Raw genomic sequence first — 19234 nt, 5'->3', positions numbered from 1 at the left:
GTAGCCGCCATCTTGGTTGGTTTGCCCGGTCACAAAACACAATTTTTAACTAGATAGCCTAATAATGATTCTGGCTATGTTTGGTAAAATTTGGCCCAGTAGTTTCAGAGGAGAAGATTTTTGTAAAAGTTAACTAAGATTTACGAAAAATGGATAAAAATTGACTATAAAGGGCAAAACTCCTAAAGGGGTCAACTGACCATTTTGGTCCTGTTGACTTATTTGTAAATCTTAATTTGCTATACATTTTTGCTGTTAACAGTTTATCTCTATCCATAATGATATTCAAGATAATATCCAAAAACAGCAAAATTTCCTTAAAATTACCAATTCAGGGGCAGCAACCCAACAACCGGTTGTCCCATTCATCTTAAAATTTCAGGGCAGATAGATCTTGACCAGATAAACAATTTTACCCCTTGTCAGATTTGCTCTAAATGCTTTGGTTTTTGAGTAATAACCAAAAACTGCATTTAACCTCCATGTTCTATTTTTAGCCATGGCGGCCATCTTGGTTGGTTGGCCGGGTCAAAACTTTTTTAAACTAGATACATCAATGATGATTGTGGCCAAGTTTGGATTAATTTGGCCTGGTAGTTTCAGAGGAGAAGATTTTTGTAAAAGATCATGGAGATTTACGAAAAATGGTTAAAAATTGACTATAAAGGGCAATTACTCCTAAAGGGGTCAACTGACCAATTTGGTCATGTTGACTTATTTGTAAATCTTACTTTGCTGAACATTATTGCTGTTTACAGTTTATCTCCATCTATAATAATATTCAAGATAATAACCATAAACGGTAAAATTTCCTTAAAATTACCAATTTAGGGGCAGCAACCCAACAATGGGTTATCTGATTCATCTGAAAATTTCAGGGCAGATAGATTTGCTCTAAATGCTTTGGTTTTTGAGTTATAAGCCATAAACTGCATTTTACCCCTATGTTCTATTTTTAGCCATGGGGGCCATCTTGGTTGGTTGACTGGGTCACAAATTTTAAACTAGATACATCAATGATGATTGTGGCCAAGTAGTTTCAGAGGAGAAGATTTTTGTAAAAGTTAACGCCGGACGCCAGACAACGGACGCCAAGTGATGAGAAAAGCTCACTTGGCCCTTCGGCCCGGTGAGCTTAAAAGGCATACATATTTAATTCATCAAAGATTTTGAAAAATAATTTATTTCTTAACAAGTTTGTTAATTTTATGAAAAACGTTGCTGCACATAATTTTTTACAGACTATAATTTGACACCTTTCTCAGTGTTAAACTTTACTGGTACATTGTTAGTATCACATGACAGAGATGACATAGAAAATCAATCTGTTTCTTTTCAATCATAATTATCTTACCTGACACTGACCACTCCATATAGATCAAACTGTTTCCATTCACCCCATTCATAATCATCTAAAGTCACTTCAAACTCTAACTTCTCCACTCCAAACTTTAGTATGTAATTACAGGTATCTACTATCAGGTAACTGTGGAATGATCTACTGATAAAGTCTACATCCCAACAGCACTGTATACCCATACAGGTAGAATCCAGGTAACATGTAAGGTAATCAGGTAAGTCAGGTAACTGTATTTTACTGTCAGGACAATCTGAAATAAACAGGTAAAATCCAGGTAACAGGTAAGGTAGTCGAGTAAGTCTTGTAACTGTATCTTACTGTCAGAACAATCTGAAAATAATCGGTAGAATCCAGGTAACAGATAAGGTAGTCAGGTGACTGTATCTTACTGTCAGAACAATCTGAAAATAATCAGGTAGAATCCAGGTAAAAGATAAGGTAGTCAGGTAACTGTATCTTACTGTCAGGACAATATGAAATAAACAGGTAAAATCCAGGTAACAGGTAAGTCAGGTAACTTTATCTTACTGTCAGGACAATCTGAAAATAAACAGGTAGAATCCAGGTAAAAGGCGAGGTATTCAGGTAAGTCAGGTAACTGTATCTTACTGTTAGAATAATCTGAAAATAAACAGTTAGAATCCAGGTAACAGATAAGGTAGTTAGGTAAGTCAGGTAACTTTATCTTACTGTTAGGACAATCTTAAAATAAACAGGTAAATTTAAGAAACATTGAAGTTAATCAGGTAAGTCATGTAACTCTATCTTACTTTTCAGAGGACAATTTAATAATAAACAGGTAGAATTTGGGTAACAGGAAGACTAGTCATGTAAGAACAGAAACTCTATCTTGATGTCTGGACTATCTGAAAATAAACAGATAGACCCTAGGAAACAGGTAAGGTAGTCAGGTAGATAGATAATTCCATCTTATACTGTCATGTCAATCTGAAATAGGTATAATCCATGAAACTGTTAAAGTAGTAATTGTTTAAGTTATATCTAATAAAAAGTCCCAAAAATGATATTTATTTATTTGCAGTTCATAACAAACAGAACAAAATGATATGACTTACCAGATGTCCATCCTTGATAAGCATTAACAAAAACAGATTCTGGGTCTGTATAATCACATTTATTGTCATACAGGAACTTTGACAGTCCAAGGTCTAACATCAGTTGAGCTACTCCATCTGTTGTTAAGGTAAAATTAGGCTTGAAATCAGTCTGTTTGTACCAGTTTGACAAGGACCAGTCTGAAGTGAGGAAACAAATAAGAAGTTAATAAAGAAAATAGTTAAGTATAAATTGATAAAATATCATCCACTTACCAGATAATTCTCCTGTGTTTACCCATCTCCTAAAATGAAATATGATATACATAATAAATTGTAAATTATCAGATTTATTCAGTGAGATAGTTAAATTATCAAAACTTTCTAAGGCTTGGACTTTAAACTTAACTTAAATATCTCAATTGAATATTACTAATAATCCACTGGTACCAATGTAAGAATCTATATGCCACTACTGTCTAAATGTTGTAGCTTTCATTTATATAATATTTCTTACCTTGATTAATGAAACCTCTTTGCCAACTGCACTGTATTTTTGGCAGCTTTGTATTTGAGAATATATCAGCCTGTACAAGACAAGGTCCTCCATCATTTAAACAGACTTTTATGCCCAGATCTAAATAGTAAACGTTCTCTCCACTCATATCACTGATTTTATAGCTGAAAATCATATAAAAATCATTTAAAAACCCTGTAACCACTTCCATGTAAATTATCTTTTTAATAGTTGCAATTGAAAATTTGATAAATTTACTGTTTAAAAAGTTATCATACTGACTCCAAAATATAATATTCAAAAATTCTTTCACATCATAATAAGATCTCACTGCTGGTTTGGATTTCTTAAATTGAAAAGCATTTGCATTGGTACATATACTGGTAGTACACTCTATTTTTACTACAATAGTTTGACTGTTTTCCCTGTGCATCAAAACAATCAAAGACTTGAAATACTTGGTTTTAAAAATATTCATGTACTATTGATCCTGCAGGCACTACAATAAAATAGCTAAAACAGCTATCAAAGTAAACTTTTGTCGGTAATATACACTAGCATTGGTAATTGAACAGATTTTAACTTACTCTATTTCTAAAACCCGTCCAATATGAAATTGTTTCTGAATATTAAAATCTGTTTCATATAGGGAAAATTCAAACTGATATTTCTCTATACCAAGGCTAAATGTTTGGTTACATGGATCTACAGTGAGGAAAAAGTGTATGTTTTTGTTGATCAGGCTGACAGGTGCACAACAGGTAACAGATGTACAGGTAGAATCCAGGTGGCATACTAAATCATTAGGCAAGTCAGGTAACACAGCACTTGGGCAATCTGAAAAATACACAGGTATAAAACAATTAACTGATGTATGTGACGAGGTAGAATCAAAGTAACATACTACATCACAAGGCAAGTCAGGTAATATATCATTTAAGCAAGGGGGAATACAGGTAAAAAAGCAATTAACTCAGATATAAATAGAGTCAAGGTGACATACAACATCATCAGACAAGTCAGGTAATACAGCACTTGGGAAATCTGAAAACACATATAATATAACAGGCAACTGATATCAAGTAGAATCATGCTCATTGCCAGCCATGGACAATTCAGTTAAATTACAATAAATGCCAGAGAAAGACAGCTAACGTTATTTCTGAAGTATATTCTATGATATGAAAATTCACAAAGCCCCCTTCAAAACAATGGAACACTGTGAGGTCAAATACCTAAAATGGCACATAACCCTAAAGGTATGGGTTAAGGAGAAGTGATTTTATTAGGAAATATGCAATATTTAAAAATAACAAAATATGATATTTGATTGCATATGAGAATAAAATTGAGAATGGAAATGTGTAATGTGTCAAAGAGACAACAACCTGACCAGAGAACAGACAAAACATTCCAACAGAGTTCAATGTTATTTAGAAACTATAAGTCATTGTTTGGAAATAAATTTGATCAAATTGATGGTTTTTTTTTTAAATTACTCGAGTAATTTTACCTGAATTCCAGCCATTACTCTGTACATTGCTGAATGCTATATCTGTTGCAGGATTACAGCTTGGTTCTTGTAGGTATTCAGCTATACCCAGATCTTCTAGAAGTTTTGACGCCATCAAGTTGGAGAGTTGTGATAAACTTGGTGATAAATTATGATCTGTCAGCCAGGAAGTCAATCTAAAATCTGTAATCAATTAAAAACCAGTATGATATTATCCTAGTCTAAGGGATGATAGAAAAACAAGGTTTCTTAACATATCCATTGTTGTACAGAATAAAGGGTCATAACTCCTGGACATCTTAAGTAAATCTCATCATAATCAAATTTGACCACAAAAATAAAAATTGGTTTAACACATTTGCCTGGTTCTGTTTAATCACAGCACAAAATTGAAAAAAAATAAATTAAGGTAAATGACAAAAGGCAGCTTTCAAAAAAATACAACTAAAGATAAACTATCAAAATTGAATTTTATAACATTTTATTTTATATAATTTTGAAAAGTTTGATAACTGATTCATTAACGCTTACTTGGCACTACAAATCCTCCTGTCCAATCACATGGCTGTTTAGATATCTTATAATCCTCAAATATTACATAGTTATATATACAGTCTCCATCACTCTCAAAACAAAACTTTATTGTTAAACTGAAAGATAGCTTCTCTTCAGCTTCCAAATCTTCTATGGAATAACTGAAAATTGAAAAAATATACAAACTTTATAAGGGAGAAGTATCACAGTATTGTATGATCTCTAACAAAAAACAGAAAATATTTAACAATGCATCACTTATACATATATAGGGTAGTTTTTTTAAATTAAGGCAGCCCTCAGTGTTTTACTTTTAAACAATGTTTGTGACACTCAGAGTCATACAATTCAGGGAGAGAAAGAATACTGTAAATTCAGAAATTAATGTGAGGTTTTTATTATTGCGAAAAATGCGACTGAGTTGTAAACGCAATAATTATAACTCGCATTTTGAAATATTTCATATGAATTTAACAGGATTTTTCTCAAAATCGTAAAAATTAAAATCGCATTTAAGTCTTAAATGACAAAATCGCAATTATAAATGCACGCAATATTTTCTGAATTTACAGTAGAATAAACAATGTGTCTTAACATATACTGTAAATTCAGAAATTATTGCGAGGTTTTTATTATTGCGAATAATGCGACTGAGTTGTAAACACAATAATTAAAACTCGCATTTACTAATATTTTAACTGAATTAAGCATGACTTTCTCAAAATCGTAAAAATTAAAATCGCATTCAAGTTTAAAATGACAAAATCGCAATAATAAATGCACGCAGTAATTTCTGAATTTACAGTAACATAGGGGAGATAGAGAGTTCATTACCTTAGTTTGATGATGCTACCAAGGGATATATTGTTCTGTGCATTGAAGTTGTACTCAGACAAAGATTCATTGATGACAAGGTTCTCTAGTCCAATACTAAGTTTGAGGTTACAGATATCAATCAGGACATGGAATTCTACAGACATATCCAGTAGTGGTATATATAAACAACACTGGATCCCTGTACAGTAATCTGGTAACCGACATGCCATGTTGGATGGTAGTGTTGGAAGTGATAAGTCTGCTTCACAGGCTGAAAATAAAACAGATATATCTATTACATTTAAACAAAACTGGATCCCTGTACAGTTTTCTTGTAATTGGCATGCCATGTTCAATGGTAATATTGGCAATGATAAGTCTGCTACACAAGTTATAAAATGGAACACTTGATATCTAATAATAATGATTCTGAGCAAATCGAACATATAAATACTTAATTCCTTAGAATTGGTCTGGTAAAAAACTAGAGGCTCTAAACAGCCTGTGTCGCTCACCTTAGTCTATGTGAATATTTAACAAAGGAAGCAGATGGATTCATGATAAAATTGTGATTTGGTGATGGTGATGAGTTTGTACATTTTACTTTACTGAATATTTTTGCTGCTTACAATTATCGATATCTATAATGAACTTGGCCCAGTAGTTTCAGAGGAAAATGTTAGTAAAAATTCACAAATTTTATGAAAATTGTTAAAAATTTACTATAAAGGGCAATAACTCCCAAAGGTGTCAACTGACCATTTTAGTCATGTTGACTTATTTGTAAATCTTTCTTTGCTGAACATTATTGCTGTTTACAGTTCTTTATCTATAATAATATTCAAGATAATTAACAAAAACAGCAAAATTTCCTTAAAATTACCAATTCAGGGGCAGCCACCCAACAACAGGTTGTCCGATTCATCTGAAAATTTCAGGATAGATAGATCTTGACCTGATAAACAATTTTACACAATGTTATATTTGCTCTAAATGCTTTGGTTTTTGAGTTATAAGCCAAAAACTGCATTTTACCCCTATGTTCTATTTTTAGACATGGCGGCTATCTTGGTTTGGTTGCTGGGTCACCAGACACATTTTTTAAACTAGGAGATACCCCAATGATGATTGTGGCTAAGTTTGGTTTAATTTTGCCCAGTAGTTTCAGAGGAGAAGATTTTTGTAAAAGCTAACGACGGACAAATGTTTTTGTTTATAATTTCAATGGCTTTTTTTAGGAATCAACATTAAAATAAGAAATTTCAACAAGAACTATATGTTTATTTTCCTGGCTAAGTATTGGTAAGAGGCCATGTTTGCTGGAAACAAGATGACATACAGCAAGTGATACAATTAACAAGCTGATATTATACAAATAAACGACAAAAACTTGACTCAGGCTTTTCCAAATGGACATTTTTAAAATCAATCCTACAAATATATGAAGATTTCAAACTGATATTATGCAACCCCAATTCTAGATAAGTGTTAAAAAAATTGTAATAAGTGTTATATCAATAAACAATTTAAATATTACACAAAATGCTAAAGCAAAGAATAGTTTCCCTGTTCGCAGTAAATATAACATACTTCCTTTTTGAGTCAGAACCTCAATCAAAACTCCAGTGTGGCACATGTATTTAAAGCATTAATGAACATGTGTATCAAATTTCAAGATAATGTGACTATAACTTAATGATGAACTACTTAAAGTCTAAAAATTAAAACATGACAGACAGATGATCACTGCTATCAAATTGTGGCAGGGCATACTTAAACTTTATGCTGGATAGTGCAATATGACTTACCTCCAGTATTCCATCTATTAGTATCAGTTTGATAGGAAGACAACCGACATTGAGGACTCAGTAGATAACCAGCTTTACCTAATCTGTCTTAATATAGTAACTTACACCCAGTATTGAATCCGTTAGTATCAGCTTGATAGGCAGACACCCAACATTGAGGATTCAGTAAATAACCAGCTATACCTAATTCTTCCATCAACATATCAACATAATAGGACTGTAGCTGTTGTCCCAAATCTATTTTGTTATTATCTAGCCAGGCAGCCAAGGAAAATCCTGTTAAATATATAAAATTTTGTTCAGTTTGTCTATCCAGCTCAACAGCAAACATGGTGACACTGTATTTGTGGTTCAAAACTCCCCCTCCTAATTATCTGATCAATACTGCATTGTTCCTCTTGGTCAAGGAGGACTACATAATTCAGCTGTCCTGCTGAGGCAGTCATTTCCTGTCAGAAGGTTTCTGAATAGTTTTCTAGCTATTTAGCTAATTTTGTAAGGACTTAAAAATCTGGGTCGTTTTTCTCTGTCAAATTAATGTATACAGAAGTCAAGTAACCAGATTGATGATTTGCAGCATCAACAACATGGAGGTTTGTAACTATTTTTGTAAAATATTAGGACAACAGTTTACAACTGAATTTTTTTAATGATTCAAAATTGCAAATGCCATGCAACATTTATCTTTTGATTCTGAGCGTAAACCAGATGTATTTATTTGATTATTATGATATTCCTTGAATCAACTTACAAACAAGTTTTCCAAGAGAATTGTAATTTTACCTGGGAATCCGTGACTGAAATCACAGAAAGGTATTGGAAGTTTATTATTTTCCAGTATCACCATCTCCAAAGCACAAGGTCTATTAGCTTCATAACAAATACTGATGTTCAGACTGATAATAAACATCCTCTCATTGTAGAACTCATCAATCTTGTAACTGAAAGAAAAGAAAATTATAAAGTTATTTTTATTAAAATGGTGTGGTAAAGAAAGGAATAAAAACATTTCATTTCAATTATAAACTAAAACTCTATCCGTCAATGATTGTAGAACTTATCAATCTTACAACTAACAAGAATGTGTCCTCAGTACACGAATGCCCCACTCGCACTATCATTTTCCATGTTCAGTGGACCGTGAAATTGGGGTAAAAACTCTAATTTGGCATTAAAATTAGAAAGATCATATCATAGGGAACATGTGTACAAAGTTTGAAGTTGATTGGACTTCAACTTCATCAAAAACTACCTTGACCAAAAACTTTAATCTGGAGCGGGACAGACGGACGGACGAACGGACTAACAGTTGCACAGACCAGAAAACATAATGCCCCTCTACTTTCGTAGGTGGGGCATAATAAAAACAATACATATAAAATAAATGTTGCATAATAGCCAAGTAGACAACTATCCACTAGAGACCAAATAATTTGGAAGCTATGAGCAAAACCCATTCTGTACAGTCAGCTATGAAAGGCCATGACAATAACAAAATGTCAAAAAGCTTATATATTTTGAAAACTGTAAAATATTGAAGCTAGTGTTAAAAATTAAAATAATCTATTCTTTCCTTCTTGTAAAATGGAAAATCAAAGCGCTGTAAGCACTGAAGGAAGTTAACCAAAAACCAAGGCAAATGTAATCATGAAAACTGTGGCAATGTTGCTTCAACATTAATCATTCATTTATAGTAAATTTATATTAATCTAATGAGTTAATTATTAAGGCAAATAATTTATATGTAATCAAGGTTTCAAAAGCAATGCATATATCAATGTATATTTTTATTGTCAGTCTGCAGTGATACAAGTACGCAATGATTGCAGTTGTTCTACTTGGAAGTTAACATTGGTTTTAGTTGACTGCTAGAAGTACAAGTTGAGGTCTGACTGACTGGCACTTATTAAATGTAAATAATTTGCTATTTTGTCCCATACATGAATATATATGGTTTAGGGTTGGAGATCTGGGCCGTTTTTAAATTCTAAAACAGGAGGGGTGGGGTGACCCCCAGCGACTCTCCCTATATTTAATTTGATTTTTAATATTGTCTCAAACATGAATACATATGGTTAAGCTGGGCACTGGTGAATCTAGAAATGTTCATAAGTGGGGTTCCACTGACTGCGCTAAGAGGGGGCCCGCTCCAGTCACGCTTCAGTGATTCCCTATATAAGCAACCAATTTTTTCCCCAAAAAGGGGGGCCCTGGCCCCCCTCTTAATCCGCCTCTGAAGGGGTGGGAATCTCAACTGTTTCCAAGTTCTCAAACAGGAGGGGGTGGGTGACTCCAGGGACAACTCCTTTATTTTATTTGATTTATTATAATTGTCTTAAACTTGAATACCGGAATATGGTTTAGGGGTGGGGATCTCAACCGTTTCCAAGTTATCAAACAAGAGAGGGTAGAGTGGCCTTAAGGACGCCACTTATATATCATATTATTTGCTTGCATTCATGTATTATATAATATAGTTGCATTATTTGTGAAAATAAAGTAAGAAACTTCCAGCTACTTTAATTGACCCTACAAAATTGAGAAAAAAATACCGCTTTAAAATTTCAGCAATTTGTTTACACTTTAAAAGCATCTCACATGCATTATCATCATTTATCACTGATAAAGAAAATTTATACTGTAGTGTGACCATGAACATATATATTGTTAGATACACTGTTCCAAGCTGTCACATTGTATTGGATTTTGACAATAAAATTTGTCAAAAAGTATTAGTTTTGAGTGTCTGTATAAAATATTTTCTGCTGAACATTTCTTTCTTAAACATATATCTTTTGCTTTTCAATTCTAGTGTTTATATTCATTTACTATGCATAGATGTAATTTGTCACCTGTCTGGATTTTTTTGTAGTTGACCGCCAAACCCGGAATTACCCTTATCCGCTTCCAGAATTGGATCCGATATTGTAAAATTTTGTCTTCACGGCAGCCATTTTATTGTGTTTACAATTTCGTTTTTGTCAATCAGATACGATTTTAGTCGAATTTAAACACTATTTGTCAGCGATTTTCTGTATAAAGCTAGCGGTTGAACAAAATAAACATCGCTGTCATGAATTATAATGATGAAAATAAGTTTTAGATCGTTTATTTGGAGACTGTTGTGAAAAGGTTTGCAAAGTTATTTCTTATTTTCTTTAATTGGACGGTGACTCCGTCGGGTGTACATATAGCTAGAAACAAAGTCGAATTTCCGACTGCAAAAGTTGAATGTCGCGGACCACGGACCACCGCTAATTTGAACACCTGCCTAGAAATTGAAAAGATATAAAATTTCCTCTGCTAGTTTGAAATTGCCGCCAACAGCATGAACAGTTGATCTTATTATATAATAGACTACTGACGTTGTACTACGTATTGATGACAAACAATATTCCTACGACTTTTGCAATTTGGGAAAACTTAACTACTTGTCTTTAGAGGTTTTCGGCGATTAAATATTTCATGCATTTGTTCTTTCACATCTTAGCCAAAAGCACAGGGGGTAATAAACTACACAAGGATTCTTAATGTGCTCTACTTCCTATGTGCAATTTCAAAACTTTTGGGAAAATCGACGATCATTTAAGGTTTTTCTGGTCATATTTTTTTTAATCCAGAATGTAAAGTATGAAAAAACAGTCCAATAAGTTATAAATAACATAGTAACCAGCTAGATGATAACAATGGCACGTATTTCAGCATTTATTGGGTAGGACACAAATCCAGGGTGCTGGCATAAGGCAGCTTAACTGCCTAAAAATATACATAAATTCAAGATATGGATTCTTCACAATTTCACATCAGATGCTTGCGGTTCTGTGTTGAATACATTTATCTTGGATAGAGAGTTGTCTCATAGTCACTCATACCACATCTGCCTATTCATATAGTTAATTTCATATACCTCACTCTAACAAATCCCATCAAAGAGAAAGTTTGTATTTCACCATAGTCAATATCCAGCATGGTTGTAGTATGTTTATAGTTCTCTACACCAACAGTAAAGGTGTTGTGACAGGCATCCAGTACTACATAGGTATTGACAGATAATCCTAGTTTATCTACCTGTATACAACAATCTATACCTGTGCAGGTATCAGACAGGTAACAGGAGATTCCAGTAGGTAAATTTATAGGTATATCTACAGAACTATTACATTCTAAAATGAAAATATTTTTGTTATAATCGTCAGTTTTGGCTGTTCAAGAAATATATTCATAGCTGTTGTGATGCATTTCTTTACAAGATCTTTAGTATTTTTTTTTTATTGTTTTACTGTAAAAATTATTTTCAACAGTACAACACAAAGCATGTGTGAAAATCTGGAATCACAATACCGGTAGGTTATCTATCAACAAATTTTGATATCACAAAAACTGAACATTATTAACTCCATTTGTTATGAACCTGTCTAAAGACAGAAAGCTGTAATTCTTTTTTCATAATTGTTTTGGTCATAAATCATGTTTTTTTTCATGTTCAGAGCTTTTTTGTTCTTAGCTGACTAAGACAATGCTGTTATAAACCATCAATATAAGTCACATAACAACCCTACAAGGAATCAAGTTGTGCCTACAATGCAATTTTCTATATAATTATTATATAATTTTTTTTATACTTTTTTTAAATAGTTGATTTTAGAACTGATTTTTAATATGACTGACACATTGCTGATTTAAATTTTATAAATATCAGGCAAGAATTGTACACTTGATGGCCCTAACTAAACTGGATAGACTGATGCCTAGGGGTTTGATCCGGTGCACCATGTTGCTAAGGGGACATCATATGACATCTTTAGAGAACATTTTTATTATTTATTTTAAGGTGTAACTTACTGTCTAGATTCCATCCCATATTATTTGAAGGTTGATATGGAGGCTGATTTCTGTCACACTTTGGATCTTTCATATAATCATCAATGCCAAGTTTATAGAGAAGCTGTGAAACAAAAACTTCCTGTAATGTACCTGTGTCTGTTATACTGTTTTCAGCCAGCCAAGTAGCCAAGGAAAAGTCTACAAAAATAATTTGTAGAGTAAACACACTTTTATTAAGCAGTTTAAAAACAACAATTGAAAAATTAAATGTTGGATTCTTAAAGCTATCTAGAACTTTTAGCTTAATAGTGATTAGAGATGGTAAACAAACAAGAATAAACATTCAGAAATGTCTCACTGCCTCTACTAATAGAGTTTAAGTTGAAATTCTTTTGAATACAGGTTTTTACTGCAAGTATCGACAAACTTAACATTTACATTGATCCATATAAATGAGGTTTTAACTTTACACTCATCTTTCAATGAAACAAATAAATTTGATTGATTGTTTGTTAGTTGGTATTTTACGCCACTTTCATCAATCATGAGTGCCTGGAGAGAACCACCTAGTCAATCATAATTGTTCTGAAACAGCTGCATATACCTTACCTGACTGTAAGAATCCCATACTCCAGTTACATAAAGGTTTAGCTAATTTAGCATTGGTTAAGATTGGTAAATTCACTACACAGTTGTCTGGGTCCTTCTCCTCCATACAAATATGGAAACTCAAGTCTACCATGAACATTTTCTCACTCTTCAAATCAAACACTTTATACCTAAAAATAATTTATAAATAATCAAAGAATGAATCAGAGGAAACCAATTTTCCTTATCTTAATTTTATGAACCTCAAGCTTTGCAATTTTCCAAGTAAAAAAGAGGCATCACACTAGAACAGTAAAAGACTAACTGTCCCAATATCAAAGCTGTCTACGATTTTGGTTCTTAGTATTGTTTATGAGTTCCATAAAATCAAGACAAGAAAATTTTTAATAAGAGTGTAAAAATGAAAAACAAATTGCAATTTTCCAAGTTATAAAAGGGCATAACTCTTGAACAGTAAGTTATTCACTGCCCAAATGAAACTCTTTCTGTGAGTTTTGGTTCTTAGCTTTGAGTACAAGTTTCATAAAATTTGCATGAGACAAAATTAAGTTACAGTGTGGAAATAAATGGGAAAGACAAAAGTTGAAGGGTTACATTTAATGCCCCTTTGTCTACGTCTAGGGCATAAAAAGTTTTTGTTCCATGGTTGCACTAATTGACAAAAGTATGCCAGTCAAACAAGTTATCTCATCAAAAATAATAATAGTCATCTCCCTGACAACAGAAGAGTGAAAGACATAATTAACATATATACTGAAGAGAAACATTGATATTCATTTCTTCATGGAATTATTAATTTCATTAAAATGTTGTAAAACTAACTGACAAATTAAAAAAGAGTATTATTTATACATACTTGAGAATGATACCTCCTTGAAGTGAGAATTTGTGAATTTCTCCCATAGTATACTTCAGCAGAGATATCTTTACATGTAGTTTCTCTATAGTTAAGGACAGAGTATATGTACAAGGATCTATATTGATCTCATACATGATGGCTCGACTGATTAACTGGACATCCATACAGCAAGATAAAGCAGAACAGCTTGGTGGTATTACACAGGATACTGATGAAGGTAAGGTCAAGGTCAAATAACTACTGGTACATTCTGTGGATAAACAAATTAAATAGGTCTTTAATGAAAATGGATCATACCAATTTGAGTGCAAGTATTTTGTTTCATATTAATACTGACACATCAAATATATGTTATATATAAATTCTTAAATGAACAACCTGTACATGTTGACTACTGTTTCCCTTACTAATTTTGGTAAGTAAACAAATATTCTATTCAATGTTTAAAAAGTACTTACCATTTACAAATGGATTACTTGCTACATTACATGGAGAATCAAGGAGAAAATCATTAAGTCCAAGTCTCTCTAGCAAAATCTGTCTAACTGCTGTTGGTAACTGGTCTGATAATGTTTCTTTCTGTTCTTCTAAAATCTTGGTAAGGGAAAAGTCTACAAATATATACAAAGAAAAGGTTAATGACACTATAAATCAGTTAATAACATGAAATTTGGAAAAAATAGATTAAAATAAAGTCTTGTATAATAAAGTATACTTCAAATAGTATCAAGTGCAAACAAGCATTTGAACATCTGAACATATTTATTGTTGCATAAATTTCATAGGTATCAAATTTTTTAGGCATATCAACTCTAAAATGACAGAAATGCAAAATATAATTAAAAAGATTACAATTAAAAAGCTTTCAATCTATTTTAAACACAATTTTTAAAATTCAAAGAAATTGAATTAGGAGCACTGTATTGTATTTATGTTTTTAACTTAATAGACATGTTACTAAATGTTACTAAAATGGGATCATTTAGAATTAAAAAAAATCTGTGCCCCAGTCATACAACAACATTATGTATCTACCTGGAATATTAAATCCTGTTCCCCATTCACAGAAAACTTTAGGTAATCTGTAACCACTGAATACAGTCATGGTAAAGTAACAACTTTTCTGTGATTCAAAACAAACACTCATGTTCATATCTATCTCATATTCTTGATCAACTGATATGTCTTCTATCTTGTATCTATAAATATATTACATTTTCTAAGCTTATCATTGGTTTTCATTGACACAAGTTGTAAGCAATTTAGATAATTGACAAGAAACTTTGTAATACACTTCAATGAAAAATTGTGCATTATATAGTTTTTTCTGTTCATTTTTGTTTCTCATTTTTAACTGAAACAAAACCATGTTGCTTATTTTGGTTTTCTAATATCTAACGATTCTGCTCTTCAGTGAAACAAAATGTTATTGTGGGTAAATACTGGTCAAAAGACAAATTAGAAATACTTATTGCAGATCACTCACTCTACTCTTATAACCTTCATCAAGTATTTCTTTTCCAGGGTTCCTGTAGGAAAAAAAAAGAAACTTGAAGCATTCAAATATCAATAAGATGCAGTGTTCAGTAACTATGAATATATACACAATGTGTTCTTTATCTATGAATATATATACAATGTGTACAGTAACTACGAGTATATATGTTACAGTAAATAGGTGAAATTAGGAATTACATGTAATTACTAAAATTCAGGAATTACAGGTAATCCCTGGTGCACTTAGTTAATACAAGTAATTCCTGAAACGTCCCAGTTATTACCAGTAATTACTAATATTAAAATGATTTTTTACACCTATTTACTGACTGCTAAAACAATGTTGTATTATGGTCAGGTGATCAAAAGTTATGGTTATACTAACTAAAAGATCAGTTAGTACAGTACAGTAATTCTTAAATGGTTGATTTCTATAAAAAAATATCTTGAATAAATATGGACTTTCAAATATTTGGTTAAATCCGAGTAACTTTACTTTTAATCCAAAATGGTTCAAGTTGAGCATTATACAGATAATTTTGACCAATTTCAGCAGACATGGAAATAAGAAATGGAAAATTCTCCTAAAGAATTATGTTTTAATTTTTTAAAGAAAACTTTGAATTTTAAGAATATTTAGACTTACTACCTGATACAGATAAGATAACGTTATGTAGGTTAAGAACTGGAGTGAACTGTTATGCGCATAAGCTTCGAGATATAAAAAAAAAATATATTATATTTTTTTTGTTGTTAAATCATTAATAAAAATGATATAGTGAAATTACAATTCACTATTAGCAGCCAATCTGGTTATATTTTGTTAAAATAGCTGAGAAACAAAGTTGATGAGTTGTGCACTTGCGAGTGAATATTTGGAGATCTTTGAATACGTATTCATGTGACCTTCAATTCAACCTCTAGCTGGAGATGGGTTATCGATGTATTAAGCTATTAAAGTTGTAAGGGTTTTACAGAACAAATAGTCTACTTTTGCTGTTAATTGCAGGCTCAACAAAAATGAGGAAATAATATTAAAATTTTCCTCTAGATACTAACTTTTGACTAGAACTGTAAGAAGCTTCTGTCAAAATTGGGTAAAAATCCAGGATGGTTTATAAAACCCTAATGTTTTAAAAACTTTAACTGCATAGTGTATGAAATGTTAACCGAGAAAACAACTCTAGTCCATTTATAAGTAATGCGAAAAAAAAAGGATTCTTTTTACAAACTTTACTTTTTGATATTAACTTATGATCATAAAAATTTTGCTTCTATTCATGTTTGGTAAAAATCCAGGATATTTGGAGAAAGTTATTTTAAAGTTCTAAACCACAGTGCATGATAGAGATTTTAGTTTAACCAAATTATGAAAATCAATTTGAGATAGCTATCATTGTCTTGCATGCATATATTTACAGAGTTACAAGACCTATAAAACAACCATTTTCCAGTTTTAATTTACAAACACTAAAGAGTATGCACTTTTGATGTGCCTTATATTCCTACATCCTTAAATAAGCTCCCTTAAAATCCCTATTCCTTCACTTTCTTATTTGGTATCTTCAATTATGTTTTAAATTTTAAAACAAAACATCAAGTTAGTAAATAGCTGTAAAAATGACCAAAAAAATCAGTGATTACCAGTAATCACTGAAACAACTAGTAAATACATGTAATTACTAAATTGGCTAGTAATTACAGGTATTTACTGAAACGTTCAGTAATTACATGTAATTCCTAATTTCACCTATTTACTGTAACATATACACAATGTGTTCAGTAACTATGAAAAAAAAGTAAAAACACAAAAATACTGAACTCCGAGGAAAATTCAAAAAGGAAAATCCAAAATCAAAAGGCAAAATCAAAAGTCCAAACATATCAAACGAATGGATAACAACTGTCATATTCCTGTCATATATACACAATGTGTTCTTTATCTATGAATATATATACAATGTGTTCAGTAACTATGAGTATATACACAATGTGTTCAGTAACTATGAATATATATACAATGTGTTCTTTTCTATAATATAAACACAATGTGTTCTTTATCTATGAATATATACACAATGTGTTTTTTATATATAAATATATATACAATGTGTCTCTATAAATATAAACACAAAGTGTTCTTTAACTACAAATATATATGCAATTGGTTTTTTCTCTATGAATATATTAACAATGTGATCTTTTCGATAAATATAAACACAATGTGTTCTTAAGCTTTTACTTAACATTTTTTTATTTTATCTATGAATGCCTACACAATGTGTTCCTTTTCAATGAATATATACACAATGTTTTCTTTATTTATGTGTTGATTACACTTTGTGTGAACAACTGTGTGATAAAATTTTCAAAATCTCTATATTTAGCAAAGAAGAAATCCACAACCTTTGTTTTAACAACATTTCAAATTCTCTTTATAAGACAATGATTTAGGAGTTGTGAAAGGGAGACAATCATCCAGTATTAGACTATGTTTAGGTATGGGAAACCACAGAAATTATTCAAATCAAAAGTAAAACCAGAGATGCATTATTTATAAAGACTATGTGGAAGTTTCCTTGAAATGTGCGTCCTTAATCTCAGAAGAAATTGGTCCTAATAGACAGATGGACAGATAGTTATCAAAGGTACCAGGATTATAATTTAGTACGCCAGACGCGCGTTTCCTCTACATAAGACTCATCAGTGACCCTCATATCAAAATATTTATAAAGCCAAACCAGTAAAAAGTTGAAGAACCAAAATTCCAAAAAAAATTGTGCCAAATACAGCTAAGGTAATCTATGCCTGGGATAAGAAAATCCTTAGTTTTTTGAAAAATTCAAAGTTTTGTACACAGGAAATTTACAAAAATGAACCCATTATTGATATTCATGTCAACACTGATAACTTTGATAACTATATACCCCAACAACATTAAGGAGGGTTATAATAATAATCAAGTATTCTTACCCCACTGTAAGTCAAAAAGATCAATGTGTTCTGTTAGCTTCTCACTACCAAACTTAAGGTAGCGATTACAGGTATCTATCTCTACTACGTTAAGGAAGGTTATAATAATTAAGTACACTTACCCCACTGATAGTCAAAAAGATCAATGTGTTCAGTTAACTTCTCACTACCAAACTTAAGGTAGTGATTACAGGTATCTATCTCTACTACATTAAGGAAGGTTATAATAAATAAGTACACTTACCCCACTGATAGTCAAAAAGATCAATGTCTTCAGTTAACTTCTCAATACCAAACTTAGGTAGTGATTACAGGTATCTATCTCTACTACGTTAAGGAAGGTTATAATAATTAAGTACACTTACCCCACTGATAGTCAAAAAGATCAATGTCTTCAGTTAACTTCTCAATACCAAACTTAAGGTAGTGATTACAGGTATCTATCTCTACTATGTTAAGGAAGATTATAATAATTAAGTACACTTACCCCACTGATAGTCAAAAAGATCAATGTCTTCAGTTAACTTCTCAATACCAAACTTAGGTAGTGATTACAGGTATCTATCTCTACTACGTTAAGGAAGGTTATAATAATTAAGTACACTTACCCCACTGATAGTCAAAAAGATCAATGTCTTCAGTTAACTTCTCAATACCAAACTTAAGGTAGTGATTACAGGTATCTATCTCTACTATGTTAAGGAAGATTATAATAATTAAGTACACTTACCCCACTGATAGTCAAAAAGATCAATGTCTTCAGTTAACTTCTCAATACCAAACTTAGGTAGTGATTACAGGTATCTATCTCTACTACGTTAAGGAAGGTTATAATAATTAAGTACACCTACCCCACTGATAGTCAAAAA

At 31.6% G+C, this 19234-nt stretch overlaps 1 protein-coding gene across 1 annotated transcript in view; it reads right to left on the bottom strand.

The window, feature by feature from the left end:
* The window catches only part of LOC134726618 (uncharacterized), a 204289-nt gene that overhangs the window by 108250 nt on the left and 76805 nt on the right, over window positions 1-19234 (bottom strand). The window contains exons 67-82 of the mRNA XM_063591029.1: window positions 15382-15424; window positions 14931-15094; window positions 14354-14506; window positions 13893-14145; window positions 13037-13206; window positions 12446-12625; window positions 11511-11766; window positions 8387-8544; window positions 7709-7879; window positions 5814-6066; window positions 4977-5140; window positions 4446-4628; window positions 3520-3769; window positions 2933-3096; window positions 2437-2616; window positions 1355-1610 (exon numbers count right to left, since the gene is read on the bottom strand). Of these exons, the coding sequence (XP_063447099.1) occupies window positions 1355-1610; window positions 2437-2616; window positions 2933-3096; window positions 3520-3769; window positions 4446-4628; window positions 4977-5140; window positions 5814-6066; window positions 7709-7879; window positions 8387-8544; window positions 11511-11766; window positions 12446-12625; window positions 13037-13206; window positions 13893-14145; window positions 14354-14506; window positions 14931-15094; window positions 15382-15424 (2998 nt within the window). The remainder of the gene's footprint in view (window positions 1-1354; window positions 1611-2436; window positions 2617-2932; window positions 3097-3519; window positions 3770-4445; window positions 4629-4976; window positions 5141-5813; window positions 6067-7708; window positions 7880-8386; window positions 8545-11510; window positions 11767-12445; window positions 12626-13036; window positions 13207-13892; window positions 14146-14353; window positions 14507-14930; window positions 15095-15381; window positions 15425-19234) is intronic.

Source organism: Mytilus trossulus, chromosome 7, assembly GCF_036588685.1.
Source record: "Mytilus trossulus isolate FHL-02 chromosome 7, PNRI_Mtr1.1.1.hap1, whole genome shotgun sequence".
Lineage (NCBI taxonomy): Eukaryota > Metazoa > Mollusca > Bivalvia > Mytilida > Mytilidae > Mytilus > Mytilus trossulus.
Note: the sequence above shows the minus strand (reverse complement) of the source record. Positions and strands in the feature narration are given on the sequence as shown.